Source organism: Mobula hypostoma, chromosome 3 (assembly GCF_963921235.1).
Source record: "Mobula hypostoma chromosome 3, sMobHyp1.1, whole genome shotgun sequence".
In the NCBI taxonomy this organism is placed as follows: Eukaryota; Metazoa; Chordata; class Chondrichthyes; order Myliobatiformes; family Myliobatidae; genus Mobula; species Mobula hypostoma.
The window spans coordinates 212,069,339-212,090,067 of NC_086099.1; the positions used below are offsets into that span (position 1 = coordinate 212,069,339).

General features: G+C 45.4%; 1 protein-coding gene across 4 annotated transcripts in view; it reads right to left on the reverse strand.

The window, feature by feature from the left end:
• Positions 1-20,729, reverse strand: part of dpp6a (dipeptidyl-peptidase 6a) — a 1,586,533-nt gene that overhangs the window by 1,155,613 nt on the left and 410,191 nt on the right. For 2 of the 4 annotated variants that reach the window (XM_063044435.1, XM_063044439.1), the window contains exon 1: positions 3,704-4,726. The exons of the other annotated variants lie outside the window; for them this stretch is intronic. In XM_063044435.1, the coding sequence (XP_062900505.1) occupies positions 3,704-3,883 (180 nt within the window). In that variant the 5' untranslated portion in view covers positions 3,884-4,726. Of the gene's footprint in view, positions 1-3,703; positions 4,727-20,729 lie in introns of those variants that run through there. 4 annotated transcript variants of the gene reach the window in all.

The window sequence follows — 20,729 nt, forward strand, 5'->3', positions numbered from 1 at the left end:
CATTTCAAGAACATTGGACATTTACCCAGTTGAACACAGCTCTATGATATGCCAGAAACTGAATGCTAACCAGGATAAAAACCCATTTCACTACCACTAAGTCCTCTCTTCAAAAATTAAAGGCATACAGCCCTGGTTGCAGTGAGTACCAACACGTACCATCATGCTCAAGGACTCCGCTCCGTCTGCCAAAACAGACAGGATCTCCCAGTAGCCACCCACTTCAACTCTGCTTCCCACTCCCATTCAGATATGTCCATGCATGGCCTCCTCTACTGCCATGCTGAGACTAAACTCAGGTTGGAGGAGCAACACCTCATATAACATCTAGGTAGTCTCCAGCCCCTTGGTATGAACATAGAATTCTCCAACTTCCGGTAATTCCCTCCCCCTCCCTTCCTCAATCCCTATGTCACTCTGCCCCCTCCCCCAGCTGCCTATCACCTCCCTCATGGATCCGCCTCCTTCTACTACCCATTGTGTTTTCCCCTATTCCTTCTTCACCTTTCCTGCCTATCCCCTCCCCCACCCCTTTATCTTTCCCCTTACTGGTTTTTCACCTGGAACCTACCAGCCTTCTCCTTCCCACCCTCTCCCCACCTTCTTTATAGGGCCTCTGCCCCTTCCCTCTACAGTCCTGACGAAGGGTTCCGGCCTGACCTGCTGAGTTCCTCCAGCGTGTTGTGAGTGTAACTTCTATTCTATTGTTATAAGACTATACAATGGGCCTTCTGCAGATTAATATGGACTCTTGGCCTCACAAACTACAGCATCTTATTTATTTATACTCAGTGGCCACTTTATTAGATACTTCCTGTACTAATAAAATGGCCACTGAATGTATGTCTGTCTGCTGGTGTAGCCCATCCACTTCAAGGTTTAATGTGTTGTGCATACAGCAATGCTTATTAGCCCACCACTGTTGTAACACCTGATTACTTGAGTTACTGTTGCTTTCCTGTCAGCTTGAACCAGCCTGACTATTCTCCTCTGACCTCTCTCATTAACAAAGAGTCTTCACCCACAGAACTGCTGCTCACTGGATGCTTGTTGTTTTGTTTTTGGAACCCATCTCAATAAACTCTAGATACTGTTGTGCATGCACAGTTTGTCACCTTCTACACTCCGAATGAAAGCCTAAGTCTGGCAGTGGTTCATTGATTCTGTTATAGTTACTATCCTTTAGATTAGTTGAGTATATGCACAAGAAAATGAATCTCAGGATTGTATATGGTGACATATATGTACTTTGATGATAAAATTTATTTTGTAATCACAGGAGATCAACAGTTTCTAAGATACTCAAACCGCCCCATCTGGCACCAACAAGCAGTCAACGGTCAAAGTCACTTAGATCACAATTTTCCCCTTTCTGATACTTGGCCTGAACAAGTAACGTCTTGACCATGACTGCATGCAGTTGTACACTGAGCAGCTACCACATGATTGACTGATTAGATATTGCATTTAACAAGCAGGTTCGCAGGTGTACCTAATAAAGTGCTTCCCTAGTGGATATTAATTTTGTTTTTGTATTGTATTCTTTATGCTTACTGTGTTTTTGTAACAATCATTTTGCACTCCTTTACACATGTAGTGAAGAATGGCAATAAGCAATCTTGAATCACAATTCCTACTTTATTGTCTGCCTGTACTGCACTTCCTCTGTAACTGAGCAATAGATTCTGCATCCTGTTCTTGTTCTTCTCCTTGTTTGGCCTCCCCAGGTGATGAAATAACCTGCTTTGATGGCACCAAAATTTCAACATTCTACCTCAATACATGTAGTAATAACACCAATTTACCTGGATTTCTTCAACAGTGCCTAAGGGTAGGGACACTACTCTCTGCATATTCCCCCTGCTTGACTTACTATCTCCCCGTTCAAATTCGACAACAATCTATCTAACTGCACAGTGGCGTACCCTCACAGGAAGCCTGCAAAGACCCAGGGAACTAAGACCACTACAACCTTCTCCTAGGCGATCAGGAGTGGATAAATAATGCTGGCTTTGCAACTGAGATTTGAACTCTTGGAGATTATGAAATCGAACGGTAATGGAGTCCAAACATAACCGCCACCGGGAACTCAAGGCAATAAGATTAAATCGGTGTTTCGAAGGGAATAATAAACGTTAGTAACGTGGAAAGCGACCTCTACTGATCATAAATATATTTGCATTGTATCCAAATTTCTTCCCGTATAGAAAACGGAGACTTCTCAGTTTGACGAGCTGACCTTGAATTGCTACTAATCTACCCATCGATAGGGTTAAAGATATCAGTGCTACTGATAAAAGAGTGAATACGATTAGGGCTTCCTGACCTCTTTCAGCCGCTGCGCATCAGATAGCGCCCCTAAATTAGCAAGATTACGCTTTCAAGCATTAATTTCAATGCAACTTAATGCTTAATTAGTGGCCAAATGGAAACACAAGAGAGCACACCTAATGCCGTCTGCGGCTAAAAGGGACACGCGTGTAGTCTGTCAAAATTGAAATTGGGAGACTGCTTCTCAACAGACAAGACTTAACCCTTTGCTCTTTCCTTTGGGAGACAAGTTTCAGCGGCTAAGGGGAGAAGAGAGACAAATCACTGCTCCTCGGCGACAGGATTAGAGTGGATCTCTTCCTCTGCGCCAGATCTAAAATACGAATCAAACTGCCCGCAGATTTCTGCAGTATATTAAACAAATGCGCGCAGGGAAATCCAGACTGGTAATAAATATTTTCATTCCCGATCAGTAATGGAAGATAAACTCTCTCACACACACACACACACCCAACCTTTCTCCCCGGGCGGTGCGTGTTTTACCGAATGACCAAGTCGGAATTGCCAGCACCCGTCCCGTAGTGAATGGATTACTCATGCACACGAGATTCACAGCACGACAGACATTTTAAACAAAGATAGATCCCGTAATAAACTATTCTCGTAATAAAGCATTCAGCCCGAGGGAAACAATAAATCTTTAATGACCTCCTATTCTCTCTACCAGTAGTAACAAAATGTACAAGAAACGGTATCGTTGGCGAAACCCTTCGGAAAGGCTCGTGTCTAATAATAAACTCGATGCTTGTGGGCCAGATGTTCGATTTATTGTGTTTTATAGATCCGCACCACTGAATTGCAGGCGACAAAGGAGAAACGTATCCAAGAAGTTTAACCCTTGTACTGACCAGAAAGATGTCCGCAGCAATGAAAGATTCCAATGTTGCCAAGGCGATATGCAAATAAACTTCTAAAACACATCTAACCTGAGACAAGGCGTGCACAGCAGCAGCACAAACATTCCGCGAAAGACCGAGTTAATTTTAAATGTTTATGTCCATTAGTGTCCGAGAGGGCGGTTTAAATAGAGCAGCGGCTGGTCCTGCAGCACAGATTTCGGGGCAGTCTGCGAATTACCAGCACGGGAAAACAAAATAAACTGAGTTCGTGGCTAGAAGAGCAAACTTGACGAAAAGCAACTTGAAACCGCGCGAAGAAGCCAGACAACTTGTCTCTGAGGTTGAAGGAGACAGATGTGTTCGGTTGGGGTGGGGTGAGGCAGAGTAAGGGCTTGGGTCGTGGGATGGGAGAGCAATGGGGAAACACAGACACACGCGGACCCTCCGCCTCTCTCACGCACACCATGTACATAAACACAGCAACACACGTCTATACAGTACGTGAATACTAAAGAAATGAAGGTTGGTCTCACATCATCTTCACTGTGCTGGTAATGGAAACGGGGCCGATTCTCTTCCAGGGGGCGTACACCTTTACCCGCGGTGTCCTCCTCGGTGCATTGACCGGCGAGCAGGTGACTGCCTTCAGCCGGAGCCGGGTAAGATCTGGAAGTGTTGATCTGCCCGGTGATTCTTTGATACAGCGAAGCCATAAAGTCGGCTCGGGAGTCTATCGCATAGTACAGAGCGGGCAACTTCTAGCTGTCGGCGGGATTGTCGACAGAGGCAGATGTGGGATCTGGAGAGACAAGAGGCCTAACGGTATTCCAGCATCTGATGATCAGCCGTCCTGCCAGGAGGACGTTCACTGGGTCGATGTTCAGTGAGAGATGGCTTTGAACATGCGGCTGCTTGAATCCTGGGGTCACGGGCTCGGCGGTCGGCAGTGGGAGGGATTCGCTCCGCTGATACTGCATTCAGGACACGCTGCACTCCCGTCTTTTCTCTGTCTCTGTCTCTCTCTGCTTGCCTGAGCTCAGCGCTGCCCGGCTTTTTTTTCCCCAAAACAAACTGACAGTCGGAGCCCCCTCCTTCAACGCACCTGACTACCTTCCAGCCCCCACCTCCTCCACGCAGCCGGCGAGAGGAGGAGGGGAGAAATGGAGAGAGAGCGGGAGAGGGAGAGAGCTGTCGTCCCGTCGGCGAGCAGAGCCAGCCTGGTCGGCTGGAGGGTGTGAGGGGTTCGGATCTCGCTGCAATCACCATACGCCGTGGCTCCTAATGCACCGGGGAGTAGAAGGCGAGGGGGATGTGGAGAAAGAGAGATGGGAGACATTTGATAGCTGAAGCAAGGACTGCTCGGCTCACCGCTCATGACATCTGGGGGAGAGCAACGGTTTCCCAGATTTTGGCAACGGATTTTTTTTCTTTATTACTGTTTTTTTTCCCGTACTCCTCAGCCTCAGCGGCGCGGAGAGCTTGATCCCTGCCGCGTTAAAGCGAGCTGCAGCTCCTCTCCGTGGAGATTCTGTTCACGACAACGGGCACGGAGAGTGGTCCCGGCTCCATTTACTGCTGCCCCGACCCACCCTGCGAAGGGGACACAGGGCAGTGCCCCACCGTTACCGCGAACTGGCCTCGAGGTCTGACACTCTCATTAAAAGTAAGACTTTCAATCTCCACCTCCCGCGGCACGCTACAGTCAATAAAAGCACTTCCCGAAGTGAAATCACTGCCGACCAGTTGAAAATAAGGGGCAAATATAAAGAATTTTAACTAGTTCGTACACAACATGATCCCACAAAGTGTAATAAGATGTCGGCAGGTTATGGTTTAGAGACAGACGCCTGCCGCGCTCTGCTCGGAACAACCCTCTTCTCAGGAAGTATCCCTGACTACCAAATATTGACTGACTTTTATTTCTATAAATGCTGCGTGACCGGCGAAGTTTCTCCACTATTCCTGTTCTGTTTCGGATCTCAATACTGTATCCACATTCCTGTTGGGTTTACCGCAACTTTTCACTCGGGTACCTCCGATCCGATCATCCCCCACTTCTAAGGCAACACACAACATGCTGGGTGCACTCAGTGGGTCGGACAGCATCTATGGAGGCGAAACAGTCGACGTTCCGGGCTGATGATGAGTCTCGGTCCGAAATGTGGACTGTTTACTCCTCCCCATGGATGCTGCCTGACCTGCTGAGTTCCTCCAACATTTTGTGTGAGTTACGCTGGATGGATTTCCAGCATCTGCAAAATCTCTTGTAGTTATGATTCGTTGGGATGGCAGGTCTTTCATATGAAGAAAGACTGGATGAACTGGGCTTGTACTCGTTGGAATTTAGAAGATTGAGGGGGGATCTGATTGAAACGTATAAGATCCTAAAGGGATTGGACAGGCTAGATGCAGGAAGATTGTTCCCGATGTTGGGGAGGTCTAGAACGAGGGGTCACAGTTTGAGGATAGAGGGGAAGCCTTTTAGGACCGAGGTTAGGAAAAACTTCTTCACACAGAGAGTGGTGAATCTGTGGAATTCTCTGCCACAGCAAACTGTTGAGGCCAGTTCATTAGCTATGTTTAAAAGGAAGTTAGATATGGCCCTTGTGGCTACAGGGGTCAGGGGGTATGGAGGGAAGGCTGGGTTCTGAGTTGGATGATCAGCCATGATCATAATAAATGGCGGTGCAGGCTCGAAGGGCCGAATGGCCTACTCCTGCACCTATTTTCTATGTTTCTATGTTTCTATGTTAACCAGTTCTAAGGCAACAACCCTATACCGAAACGTTAAAGTGTTTCTCTTTCCACAGAGACTGCTTGGCCGTCTGAGTTCTTCCAGTATTTTCTGTTTTGTTTTGTGTTTTTTTTGCCTTAGAATATCCCAAAATTCCAATTAAGTACATTCGTGCACGACTTTGATGTCTGAAAAGGAAACATTACCTTGGACGAGTACATATAACATTGAAATTTACAGCACATAACAGGCCCTTTGGCCCACAAGGCTGTGCTGACAATGTAATGTACTCTAGAGACTGCCTAGAATTTCCCTACTGCATAGCCCTCTATTTTTCTATTGTATCCACTTCCACCACCGTCCCCACCAGTGCATTCCATGCACTCACCACTCGCTGTGTGAAAACCTTGCCCCTGACATTCCCTCGGTACCTACTTCCAAGCACTTTAAAACTGTGCCCTCTCATGTTAGCCATTTCAGCCCTGGGAAAAAGCCTCTGACTATCCACACGATCAATGCCTCTCATCATCTTATACACCTCTATCAGGTCACCTCTCATCCTCTGTCACTCCAAGGAGAAAAGGCCGAGTTCACTCAACCTATTCTCATAAGGTACAACCTCCAATCCAGGCAACATCCTTGTAAATCTCCTCTGCACTCTCTCTATAGTATCCACATCCTTCCTCTAGTGAGGTGACCAGAACTGAACACAGTACTCCAAGTGGGGTCTGACCATGGTCTTAAATAGCTGTAACATTATCTCTCGGCTTTTGAACTCAATCCCACGGTTGATGAATGCCAACACACCATACGCCTTCTTAACAATACTGTCAACCTGTACAGCAGCTTTGAGTGCCTTATCGACAAGGGACCCCAAGATCTCTCAGATCCACCACATTGCCAAGAGTCTCACCATTTGTATTATATTCTGTCTTCAAATTGGACCTACCAAAATGAACCACTTCACACTTATCTAGGTTGAAGTTCATCTGCCATTTCTCAGCCCAGTTCTGCATCCAATCGATGACCCGCTGTAATCTTTGACAACGTTCCAGACTATCCACAACACCCCCAACCTTTGTGTCATCAGCAAACTTACTAACCCACCCTTTTACTTCTTCATTCAGGCCATTTATAAAAATCATAAAGAGGAGGGGGTCCCAGAACAGATCCTGCAGAACACCATTGGTCACCGACCTCCATGCAGAATACGAACCATCTACAACCACCCTTTGCCTCCTGTGGGCAAGCCAATTCTGGATCCACAAAGCCAGGTCTCCTTGGATCCCATCCCTCCTTACGTGAGCTTTGCATGGGGAACCTTATCAAAGAGATTCTGTAGATGCTGGAAATCCAGAGCAACACAAACACATACACAATACTGGAGAAACTCAGCAGGTCAGGCAGCGTGTATGGAGGGGAGTAAATAGCGACTTTTTGGGCCGAGACCTTTCACCTTCCATATGAATCCTGATGAAGGATCTCAGCCCGAAAAGTCGACTCTCCCAGAGATGCGGCCTGACCTGCTGCCAACCTTTTTTATGCCATAGACCAATACCATTACACTGGGGGGGGGGGTTTGTGAACCCCAGGTTGAAAACCCCTGCTCTCGCATTTCGAGAACCCCATTTCTCTAGCAATGTTATCTTGCACGTGAAAGGACGATGTGCTCTTGTAGTGCATTGAAGGAAACTACGCACAACAAGCCTCTTCAAACACCGCCATGCCAGAGTGACTATCTTTATCTACTTTAGATATATTCAGGCCGGGACACCAGAGACAACCTCGCTGCTGACAGGAATATTTAATGACAACATAAAGTTCATTTTCATTAACGCAGCAATCTGAGATTCACACCTAGACCAGACAGGAACATTCAGATTAGTGAGTCCATTGAATTTAACAGCATCCTTGGGAACGGCGCGAACGGTGGAAGTGTTAGTTACACACCCACTCATCAAGTTGAAAGAGAGAGAGAGAGAGAGAGAGAGAGAGAGAGAGAGAAACAAGACCGTGGAATTGGCCAACATGGCTAAAAGAAAGGGAGTGTGTTGCAGTCAGAAGGATCGGGATTGGAGTCAATTTATTGGTACGGATTTATTTGTGATTTCCAGTCAGAGATAGAAGACGATGAGTGTTTCACCAGCAAGGCTCATTTCTCATCTCATACCAGTGCCACGAGAAGACAATGGCGCATCATCAGACAAAAAGTACCAGAGGAAGAATCATTGGTTCATCACCATCATGTGTACTGAGATATGGTGAAGAACTTTTAGGCTGAGAGAAGTCCATCTCCCACCCCCCATCCTCACCACATTCTACAGAGGTTGTATTGAGAGCATCCTGAGCAGCTGCATCACGGCCTGGTTCGGAAATTGCACCATCTCGGATCGCAAGACCCTGCAGCAGATAGTGAGGTCAGCTGAGAAGGTCATCCTGCCATTACAGACATTTACACCACACGCTGCATCCATAAAGCAAACAACATTATGAAGGACCCCACACACCCCTCATACAAACTCTTCTCCCTCCTGCCATCTGGCAAAAGGCACCGAAGTATTCGGGCTCTCACGACCAGACTATGTAACAGTGTTTTTCCCCCAAGCCATCAGACTCCTCAATACCCAGAGCCTGGCTTGACACCAACCTACTGCCCTCTACTGTGCCTATTGTCTTGTGTATTATTTATTGTAAAGCCTGCACTGTTTTGTGCACTTGATGCAGTCCTGGGTAGGTCTATAGTCTAGTGTAGTTTTGTGCTGTTTTACGTAGGTCAGTGCAGTTTTTGTATTGTTTCATGTAGCACCATGGTCCTGAAAAACATTGTCTCATTTTTACTGTGTACTGTACCAGCAGTTATGGTCGAAATAACAATAAAAAGTGACTTGACTTGAACTTTTGTTTGCATGCCATCCAGACAGATTATTCCATACGCAAGTGCATCTAGGTGGCAGCAAAGGAACAGAATGCAGCTACAGATGCAGAGAAAGAGCAGTGCAGGTAGACAGATACGATCCCCATGAAGGGGCTCAGACCAAAACTTCAGCCATTTTTTCCCCTCTCCCAAGATGCTGCCTGATCTGCTGAGTTCCTCCAGCATTTTGTGTGCGTTACTTTAGACCAAGAGTTTCCAAACAGGGGTCCACGCACCATTCTGTAATGTAAGGCTTCATGGCATTAAAAAAAAGGGTTGGGAACCCCTGCTCTAGACAAATAAGGTGCAAGGGTCATGATGACGGATTGAGGGATTATTGTTACTGTATAAAAGGACTTTCAAGGGATTTATAGCACGTGGGATTAAAGCAGTCCTTTAATATTCTGGCCGCTGTTCACAAGCTTTTGTATTTTCTGTCCGATTGTGGGGTGGTTGGAAAGGGGAGAGAATGGCTGGGGCAGGAGGAATTCTTGAAAATGTTGACTGCTTTCCTGAGGCAGCAATAAGTATAGACAATGGAGGTTCCAGTCTGAAAAACTTGTATTATTACTGAACATAACTTTTGTACTAACATTAAAAATAGGAGCAGGAGTGCAGCAGATGATTTCTCAAGCATACTCCCCCCTTCAATATCATTCTGACTTGAGTTGGCACCTCCAGGTACAATCTCAGCAATTGCTTGTAAAGGTCCATTAAATCTTTCCAACTTAAGGTACTGTGCAAAAGTCTGAGGCACATTTTTTTATTTTATTTATTCATTTACGGGATGTGGGCACTGCCACCTAAGCCAACATTTATTGCCCATCCCTAGTTGCCCTTGAGAAGGTGGTGATGAGCTGCCTTCTTGAACTGCTGCAGTCTCTGAGGTGTGGGTACACCCACAGTGCTGCTGGGGAGAGAATTCTATGATTTTGACTGTGTGACAATGAAGGAACGGCGATATGATTCCAAGTCAGGATGGTGAGTGACTTGGAGGGGGATTTCACCAGGTATCTGCTGTTCTTGTCATTCTAAATGGTAGTGGTTGTAGGTCTGGAAGGTGCTGCCTTAGGAACTTTGGTGTGTTGTTGCAGTGCATCTTGTAGATAGTACACACTACTGCAACTGTTTGTTAATGGTGGAGGGATTGGATGCTTGTGGAAGGGGTACCAATCAAGTGAGCTGCCTTGTTCTGGATGGTGTCGAGCTTCTTGGGTGTTGATGGAGCTGCACTCATCCAGGTGATCGGCGAGCATTCCATTACACTCCTGACCTGAGCCTTGTCGATGGTGGACAGGTTTGGGGAGTCAGGAGGTGAGTAACACACCGCAGGATTCCTCGCCTTTGAGCTGCTCTGGTAGCCATTGTGTTTATATGGCTACACCAGTTCAGTTTCCTGTCAATGGTAACCCCCAGGATGTTGATATAGGGGATTCAGTGATGGTGATGCCAATAAATGTAAAGCGCCGATGGTTAGAGCCTCTCTTGTTGGAGATGGTCATTGCCTGGAACTTGCATGGCTCGAATGTTACTTGCCATTTGTCAGCCCAAGTCTGGATATGGTCCAGGTCCTGCTGCATTTGAGTAGGAACTGCGTCACTCTCTGAGGAGTCACGAATGGTGCAGAACGTTGTGCAGTCATCTGCAAACATCCCCACTTCTGACCTTATGATGGAGGGAAGGTCATTGATGAAGCAGCTGAAGATGAATGGTCTTAGGACACTTCTCTGAGGAACTCTTGCAATGATGTCCTGAGGATGAGATGATTGGCCTCCAACCACCACAACCATCTTCCTTTGTGCCAGGTATGATTCCTACTAGCAGAGAGTTCCCCCCTAATTCCCATTGACTCCATTTTAGCTAGGGCACCTTGACGCCATACTCGGTCAAATGCTGCCTTGATGCTGAGGGCTGTCACTCTCACCTCACCTCTGGTATTTAGCTCTTTGGTCCATGTTTGGACCAAGAAGATGATGAGGTCAGGAGCTGAGTGGCCTTGGCAGAACCCAGACTGGGCATCCTTAAGCAGGTTATTCCTGAGTAGGTTCTGCATGATAGCACTGCTGATGACCCCTTCCTTTAATTTGCTGATGATTGAGAGCAGGCTGATTGAGCCACACTGCCCAGTAACCCCCAATTAAATCGAGGGACAGTTTACAATGACCAATTAACCTACCAACCGGTATGTCTTTGGACTGTGAGAGGAAACCAGAGCACCTGGAGGAAACCCACGCAGTCACGAGGAGATAGAACACAGACAGTGCTGTGAAATGAACCCAGTCGCTGGTACCGTAAAGCATTGTGCTAACCACTACACTACGGTGCCACCCCAAATATGTGCCTAAGGCTTGTGCACAGTACTGTACATAACCTATTCCCCTTGCCAAAAGGCTATATTCTATTAGCCTCCCTAATTACTTGATTCACTTGTATGCCAACTCGTTGTTTCATCTATGAGGTTTGTACCACTGCATGCTTATTTCTCTTTCCACAGTGGATAAACTCCTTATTTTCCATCCTATCATCTTCTTGCCCACTTCCTTAACATGCATATCCCTTTGCAGGTTCTTTGGAATCCTGCTCACAACTTGCTAACCCACCTCTTTTCATATCATCAGCAACTTGTGTCACAGTGCACTTAATCCCTACATCCATGTTATTAATAATAATAGTCTAAAAATGATCTATTTCTGTCAACACTATTTTCCTTGATCTATGCCAATGTATTATCCCCAACCTTATTTAGTCGTATCTTATGCAGTAATCCCTTATTTGGCACTTCATCAAAAACCTCAAGAAATCCAGATCTCACTTCATTAGTCAGAGAACCGAATGCAGAAAATTAGGATGCCATGTTGCAACTGTACAAGTCACATGTACAGAACTTCATGTACTCAACTCTACTCACCCAACTGTAAGTGGAACGTCAATGAACTAGTAAAGATAGAGATTTAGAACGATGTTACCAGGACTGCAGGGCTTGAGTTATAAAGAAACATTATAACTGGGACTTTTCCCTCGGAGCACAGAATGCTCAGGATGATGTTATTAAGTTTGTAAAACCATGACAAGATTATTGGTCACAGTCTTTTCCCCAGGGTAGGGGAGTATAAAACTAAAGGACATAGATTTAGGGCAAGAGGGGAAATGTTTAAAATGGACTTTAGGAGCAACTTTTTCTCACTAGGAAAAGCTAGGTGGTGGCTAGAGGGATCGAGCTGCTCGAGGAAGTGGGGAGAAGGGTAAAAATACAATACTTGAAAGATATTTGGACAGGTACTATACATGGATAAAAAATGATTAGAGGGCCATGAGCCAAGCGGAGGCAAATGGGATGAGTTCAGGTAGACACCTTAGTCAGTATGGTCAAGTTGGGTTGAAGGGCCTGTTTACATGCTGTATAACTTTATCACTCAGTTGCTAATATACCCTTCTCCATCTTGGATATGACATTTTCAAAGGACTCTAGCCAAACTTGTCAAACACATCTTCATTATCGTGAAACCATGTTGACTCATCTTGAAGATTTTCTGAACATGCTGCTATTACCTTCTCATAGGATCTTCCCAATTCCAAGGTAACTGCAGGGGATGCAAGTCAAGCATTTCCAACCACTTCGCAATAAAAGAACATAATAGAAATGTAAATTCATTATAGATGAATTTCATCAAAATAATCACTGCCCCTCAAACACAGCATATACTTGGAGTTGAATATTATAGTTTTAACCTAGCGCTTTGGGAAAAAAATGGCCAATAAATCCCTCAAAAGATGTGGTTTTCTTGACACAATGAAACTATATTTCCGAAGTAACTTACCAGGGATGATTCATAAGTTTGTGGCCTAAGGTGGAAGGAGTCAATTTTAGAAAACCTAGTACATTTATTTTTCCTACATTTACACACTTAGTCCAGCGGTCGTGGAGCATATGGATCCCTTCTTTGTAGAAGTCGGCGTTTTGGACCTCCAGAGGTGGTCCACAGCAGGGGTGATTGATAAGTTCCTGGCCTAAGGTAGAAGGGGATGTTATTAACTTCAAACTTTCTACATTTTCACTCGAAGAGTTTAACTGCACATGCATGTAACGAGAGCGGTATAACTCATCTCCTTCTACCTTAGGCCACGAACTTATCAATCGCCCCTGCTGTGGACCACCTGGACATCCAAGACGCTCTCGTTACATGCACGTGCAGTTCAACTCTTTGAGTGATAATGCGGAAAGTTTGAAGTTAGTAACTCATCTCCTTCTACCTTAGGCCACAAACTTATCAATCACCCCTGCTGTGGACACTTTCTGGAGATCCAAGATCCGTATGCTCCACGACCACTGGACTAAGTGTGTACGTGTAGGAGGGGACTATGTTGAAAAATAAATAAATGACTTCCTAAAATTGACTCCTTCTACCTTAGGCCACAAACTTATCAGTCACCCTTCGTATAATGGTAACTTTGTATTATGCCTTCAGAGTGCATTTTTTTTTCAAAAAAATGGACAATGTGCAGAGGATACTGGTCAAACATTTTTGTTTTATAGATACATAACTAAATGCACTAGTTAATGATGTTAGTGGGAATCTTGGACTTAAGAAAAGGATAAATTTCTAAGGCACAGATAGCATTGTCACAGAGACATGGATTATACAGCATGGAAGCAGGTCCTCTGGCAAAACATGTACATGCCAGAGCTGGTCCCATTTCCATGTGTTTAGCCCATGTCCCTCTAGACCAGGGGTTCTGAACCTGGGTTCCACGGACACCTCAGTTAATTTTAGGGATCCATGGCATAAAGAAGGTTGGGAACCCCTCTACTTCAGACCTTTCCTATTCATGTACATGTTCAGATCCCCATAGCCACTTGTAGCTCAGGTCTCCTTCAAATCTCTTTGCTCTCACCTTATGCCTTCTAGTTTAACACCCCTTGACCTTGGGAAAATTACTCTGATCATCCATCATATGTACGTCCCTCGTGACTTTATATATCTCTATGAGGTCACCTCTCAGCCTCCTATACTGCAGGGAAAACAGCACCAGCCTATCCAGTCTCTCCTTATAACTCAAGACCCCACCCCTCCAGTCCCAGCACAATACTGTGAATATTTTCTGCACTCTTTGCAGCATAATAGCATCCTTTCCATAGCTGCAAACCAGCATAGCATATAATACTCCAAATACAGCCTTGTTCAGCTGTAACGTGACATCCCAGTTCTTGCACAATGCTCTGACTGATGAAGGCACTTGTGTCAAATGGCTTCCTCATCATTCTCTCTACATGTGTCACAACTTTCAGGGGACTCTATACTTGTACCCCTCAATCTCTCTTTCCAGCAACACTCCCAACAGCCCTGCCATTTACTGTGTAATTCCCAAAGTGCAGCACTAATGACAGCTCCAAGTTCATCTGTCTCTTTGGCCCACTTTCCCCAGTTGATCTAGATCCTGTTGTAATCTTTGATAACCTTCTTTACTGTCCACTATACCAACAGTTTTAGTGTTATCTGCAAACTTACTATGTGAACTACATTCCCATCCAAAATATTAATATAGATGACAAGCAACAGGTACAATTAATACATTTAAAAGGTATTTGGACAGGGCACTTGCTAAACCAAAGACATAAATTAAATGATCCAGGTCCTAAAGATAACTTGAATTACTTCACACATTCAAATAGGTTTGCCACCACTGCACTTAAGCACCCATTTATGTCCACCAATAATTTGAGGGGATTTGCCATCACTAATCTTCCTGGAAGTACAAATCATGTTCATTTGAATGAAAGCAAAATCCCCCCAGATCTCATTTCCTTTAATGATGGCCTGTTTCATATTCAAGGTTCTAAGTAAAATTTATCAGAGTACATATATATCACAACATGAAAACCCTGAGATTAGTTTTCCTGCAGGCATGGTTAGCAAATCTACAGAACAGTAACACGTGGCCAAGTGGTTAAGGCATTGGACTAGCTACCTGAAGGTCGTGAGTTCAAGCCCCAGCCGAGGCAATGCGTTGTGTCCTTGAGCAAGGCACTTAGTCACACACTGCTCTGTGATGACACTGGTGCCAAGCTGTATGGGTCCTAATGCCCTTCCCTTGGACAACATTGGTGTCGTGGAGAGGGGAGACTTGCAGCATGGGCAACTGCTGGTCTTCCATACAACCTTGGCCAGGACTGCGCCCTGGAGAGTGAAGACTTTCCAGGCGCAGATCCATGGTCTCGCAAGACTAACAGAAGCCTTTAAGAACAGTAACTGTAAACAGGATCAATGAACAACAAACTGTGTAAATGCAAATATAAATAAATAGCAATACTGTAAATAACAAGTTAGAGACCTTAAGGTGAGACCATCAGTTGTGGGAACACCAGAAATAAAATGAGTGTAGTTATCCCCTTTTGTTGATGGTTGACGGGTAGTAACTGTTCTTGAACCTGGTGATACGAGTCCTGATGGCAGCAACAAGAAAAGAGCATGGCCTGGGTGGTGAGGATCTTTGATGGTGGATGCTGCTTTTCTACAGCAATGTTTCATGAAGATGTGCTTAATGGCTGGGAGGCTTTACCCTTGATGTACTGGGTTGAATTCACTACCTTTTGTAGGATTTTCCACTCAAAGGCATTGGTGATCCCATACGCAGCCAGTTAATACACTTTCCACCACATATCTACAGAAGTCTGCCAAGGTTTTTGATGACGTGCCGAGTCTCCACAGACTGCTGAGGAAGTAGCGACACTATCGTGCTTTGTTTGCAGTTATATTTATATGATGGGTCCAGGACAGGTCCCCTGAAACAGTGACACCCAGGAATTTAAATTTACTGTCCCTCTCCACCTCTGATCCTCCGATGATTACTGGCTCATAGACCCCTGGTTTCCCTCTCCTGAAGTCTACAATCAGTTCCTCGGCCTTACTGACATTGAGTAAGAGGTTCTTGTTATTGGACTACTCAGCCAGATTTTCAATCTCCCTCCTGTAAGCTGATTCATCGCCACCTTTGATACAGCCCACAACAGTGATGTCGTCAGCAAACTTGTGTATGGTGCTGGAGCTGTACTTAGCCACACAGTCATAGGTGTAAAGCAAGACAAGCAGGGGGCTAAGCACATATCCCTGTGCTGCTCCTGTGCTGATGGAGATTGTGGAGGAGATGTTTTTGCTAATCCAAACTGACTAGGATCTGCAAGTGAAGAAATCCAGGATCCAATTGCATAAGAGGGTACTGAGTGCCAAATATTGGAGTTCACTGGTAAGTTTTGAGGGGATGATGGTACTAAATGCTGAGCTGTTATCAACAAAGAGCATCCTGATGTATGCACCTTTGCTGACCAGATGTTCCAGGGTTGTGTGAAGAGCCAGTAGGTTGCCATCCACTGTAGACCTGTTGCTTCGGTAGGCAAATTGAAGGGGATCCAAGTCACCACTCAGACAGGAACTGATATGGTTCTACATCAGCCTCTTAAAATACTTCACCGTGGATGTAAGTACCACTGAGTACCAGTTACTGTGGCAGGTTACCACACTTTTCAAGGGCAGCAGCATGATTGAAGCTTGCTTGAAGCAGGTGGGTACCACACACTGCCCGAGTGAGCGGTTGAAGATATCCGTGAACACACCATCCAGCTGGTCTTCCGTTCTCAGTCATGCACTCTCTCTGGACCAGATGTTTTCCTCGGATTCGCTCTCTTGAATGTAGCCCATACGTCATCTTCAGCTACTGAGATATGGGGGTACTCAATGGCTCCTCCCTGTTCTGATTGTAGAAGGCATTGAGCTCATCTGGAAGCGAAGCTCTGCTGTCCCCTATGTCACAAGATTTAGTTTTGTAAGAAGTTAAGGTATTCAAACCCTACCACAGCTGTTGAGCATCCTTCCTTGATTCCAGTCTAGTTTGGAATCTCCACTTCACCCGAGAGATGACTTTTCAGAGATCATACCTGCACCTCTTGTAGCTTCTTGACCTCCAGATTCGAATGCCTCTGATCTGGCCCTCAGCAGGTTCTGCATTTCATTGTTCATCCAGGGCTTCTGACTGGGAAAACTCCTGAACCATTTCTGGGGGGACACATTCATCCACAGCTGTTTTAATAAAATCTGTTATGACCCTGGTGTAGTCAATCAGGTCCTCAGATGAGTTCTTGAACATGCCCAACGCACTGACTCAAGGAAGCCCTATAACCATTCCTTTGCCTCCCACGACCACCTCTTAGTTGTCTTGATCACTGGAGCCTTGCTTTTTAGGCTCTGTCTGTATGCAGGTCACACGAGCACACCCAAATGTAGCAGTGGTCTAGTGTGTTGGGACCTCTGGTGCAACAGGTTACATGTTGGTGATAATTGGTCAGGATGTTCTTCAAACAGGCTGGTTAAAGTCACTGACTACAATTTGAAATGTGTCGGGATGGGTTGTTTCCTGCCTGCAGACAGCATCGTGCAGTGACGCGAGTCATTATAATCGGCCGCTGGTGGTTTATAAACTGTAGTCAGAATTATGGATGAGAACTCCCGAGGCAAATTAAATGGTCTTCATTTAATCATCAAGTGTTCCAAATCAAGGAACGTTGACGTAACCCCAACGTCCCTGCACCACCAAGAATTGACTAAACAGCACACACTGCCTCCTTTTTCCTTACCAGAGTTCATGGTTCAATCCATTCTGAAAATCGTAAAACCTTCTGGTCAGATGACTCTGCCAGACATATTCACTGTTAATCAAGTTTCAATGCAACCAACAGTTGAGCTCTGCCGCACCTGCCTCTGTTATGGCAGAGACTGTTAATCTTATTTTCTAGCGACTGCACATTCGCCAACAAGATGCTGGGCAGGGGAGGCCTCATCCCTCTGCATTTCAGCTTGGTTTGAATTCCACTTCTCATGCTGTGTTTTTGGCCATGACGTTGATTGTTGTGTGTGAAAATCCCAGGGTATCAGCAGTTTGAGATACTCAAATGACCCCATCTGACACCAACAATCATTCCATGGTCAAATTTACTTAGGTCACATTTCTTCCCCATTCCAGTGTTCGGTCTGAATAAGAACTGAATCACTTGACCATGTCTGCATGCTTTTATGCATTGAGTGGCTGCCCAGTAATTCGCTGATTAGATATTTGCATTAACGAGCATGCATATAGGTGTATCTAATAAAATGGCCACTAAGTGTCTATCAAATTTGCTCTCTGGCTTGGAAAAGGTTCTGACTCTACCCTATTTATGCCTTCTATCATTTTATAAATTTCTATCAGGGTTCACCACAATGTTCACCACTCCAGGGAAAACAGAGTACAGCAAGTCCAACCTCTCGTTACAGCATATGCCCTCTAATCCAGGCAACATTCTGGTAAAACTTATCTGTACCCTCTTCAGAATCTCCTCATCCTTCGTATAATGACAGGAGCAGAACTGAATATAGTACTCCAGATGTGGCCAAGTCAGTGTTTTATAAAGCAACAAAATAACTTCCTAACTCTAGAACTCAATCAAGTTCAAGTTTAATTATCATTCAACCACACATGAACATAGCCAAAGGAAACAGCATTCCTGTGGGGTCAAGATACAAAACACATTAACAACACACAACACACTGCACATAGCACATATAGTTATGATTTCAGAGAAACAGAAAGTCAGAAAAAAAAATGTAGCCCAAGTCACACAGACAAAATGCTGGAGGAACTCAGCAGGCCAGACAGTATCTATGGAAAAAAGTACAGTCGACGTTTTGGGCCGAGACCCAAATTCTCTCTTGTTTGTCATATAACCCAAGTCCCTGAGTTGCAGAACTGTAGACTGTGCTGGTCCAGCTTGTTCTTCCACTGAGCAAACATTAGAGGGCAGCGTCGAGCAAACAACCGAGAGTAGCACTGAACGAAAATCGAAGAGCAGCACTGAATGAACACCAGAGGGCAGCACCAAGTGAACACTGGAGGGCAGTATTGACCGGACACCAAAAGGTAACACTGAGTGAACACCAGAGGGCAGCACTGAGTGTTCACAGGAGGACAGCATCAAATAAGCTCTGGAGGGCAGCACTGAGCAAACACCAGAAAGCAGCACCAATGGGAGGGGTCAGCCCTCGACTCAGTATGGGTTCCAGCATGCCCTACCCTCTCCCACACCCTCTCAGCTCTCCTCCCCTGGGTGGCTACAACAGGCAACATGGCAACCAGGACCCAGTCCTCGCCAGAACTGTGGCAACGCAGCTCCCCTAACCTCAGTCTCACCAATGGACCACTGAACCAGGTTTGTAGGATTCTACGTTACCATTGTCCAACAGGGTCTTGTAATAACAATAAAAATATTCAAGACAGTCACTCACTCTGAATTGCATGCTATCTTGGTACAACAAGCCCAGGTGAAAATGCAATCACGGTGACACAGCTCCACTGCTATCAAGCAACTCACTGATCAGGTAGTCCTGCAGTACTTGTTGTTCAAAAGGCTTACAAGATGACCAAATACACCTTTGATTGGACCCAGAGAGGCTGCTGTGTCTGAGTGCACAACCATCTTACCAGAGCGCCTCGATAAATAAAGGCAAGCATGCTATATGCATTCTTTACCACCCTATCAAGTTGCGCACCCACTTTCAGCGAGCTCTGAACCCAAGATCCCTCTGTACATCAACATTACTAAGGGTCCCGCCATTACTGACCCCTCATATTTCATTTCCGAAAGAGCAACAGCTCACACTTGTCCAGGTTAAACTCCATCTGCCATTTCTCTGCCCATACTATCTCCACAACTGATTTATATCCTGTTAGATCGCGAACAGCACAGGTCCCAGTATGGATCCCTGTGGAGCATCTTTACTCACGGACTTCCATCCAGAATATCCCAGCAGTGTCTACCCTCTGTTTTCTAAAGGCAAGCCAGTTCTGAATCCAACTGGGCAAGTCACATAACCTCAATCTTCTGAATGAGTTTGCCACATTGAACATTGTCGAACACCTTACTATGATCCACAATGACAACATTCACAGATTTACTCTTGTTGATCACCTTTCTCACCTCCTTGAAAAACTCAGTCAAGTTAGTAGGACAAGACTTGTCCAAATGCTGGCATTTATAGCGAGAGGATTCGAGTACAGGAGCAGGGAGGTACTACTGCAGTTGTACAAGGCCTTGGTGAGACCACACCTGGAGTATTGTGTGCAGTTTTGGTCCCCTAATCTGAGGAAAGACATCTTTGCCATAGAGGGAGTACAAAGAAGGTTCACCAGATTGATTCCTGGGATGGCAGGTCTTTCATATGAAGAAAGACTGGATGAACTGGGCTTGTACTCGTTGGAATTTAGAAGATTGAGGGGGGATCTGATTGAAACGTATAAGATCCTAAAGGGATTGGACAGGCTAGATGTGGGAAGATTGTTCCCGATGTTGGGGAGGTCTAGAACGAGGGGTCACAGTTTGAGGATAGAGGGGAAGCCTTTTAGGACCGAGGTTAGGAAAAACTTCTTCACACAGAGAGTGGTGAATCTGTGGAATTCTCTGCCACAGCAAACTGTTGAGGCCAGTTCATTAGCTATGTTTAAAAGGAAGTTAGATATGGCCCTTGTGGCTACAGGGGTCAGGGGGTATGGAGGGAAGGCTGGGTTCTGAGTTGGATGATCAGCCATGATCATAATAAATGGCGGTGCAGGCTCGAAGGGCCGAATGGCCTACTCCTGCACCTATTTTCTATGTTTCTATGTTTCTAAATGAACAGCCATGTTGACTGTACCGAATTAGGCCAAAGTGAAGACAGATCTCGACAAGGTGATCTAAATGAGTTACAGATATAAATCACAAAATGATTGAATAACTATTCACCCCCCCCCTTTAATATGACACACTAAATCATCACTGGTGCAGCCATTTGCTTTGAGAAGTCACATAATTAGTTAAATGGAGATCACCTGTGTGCAGTCAAGGTGTTTC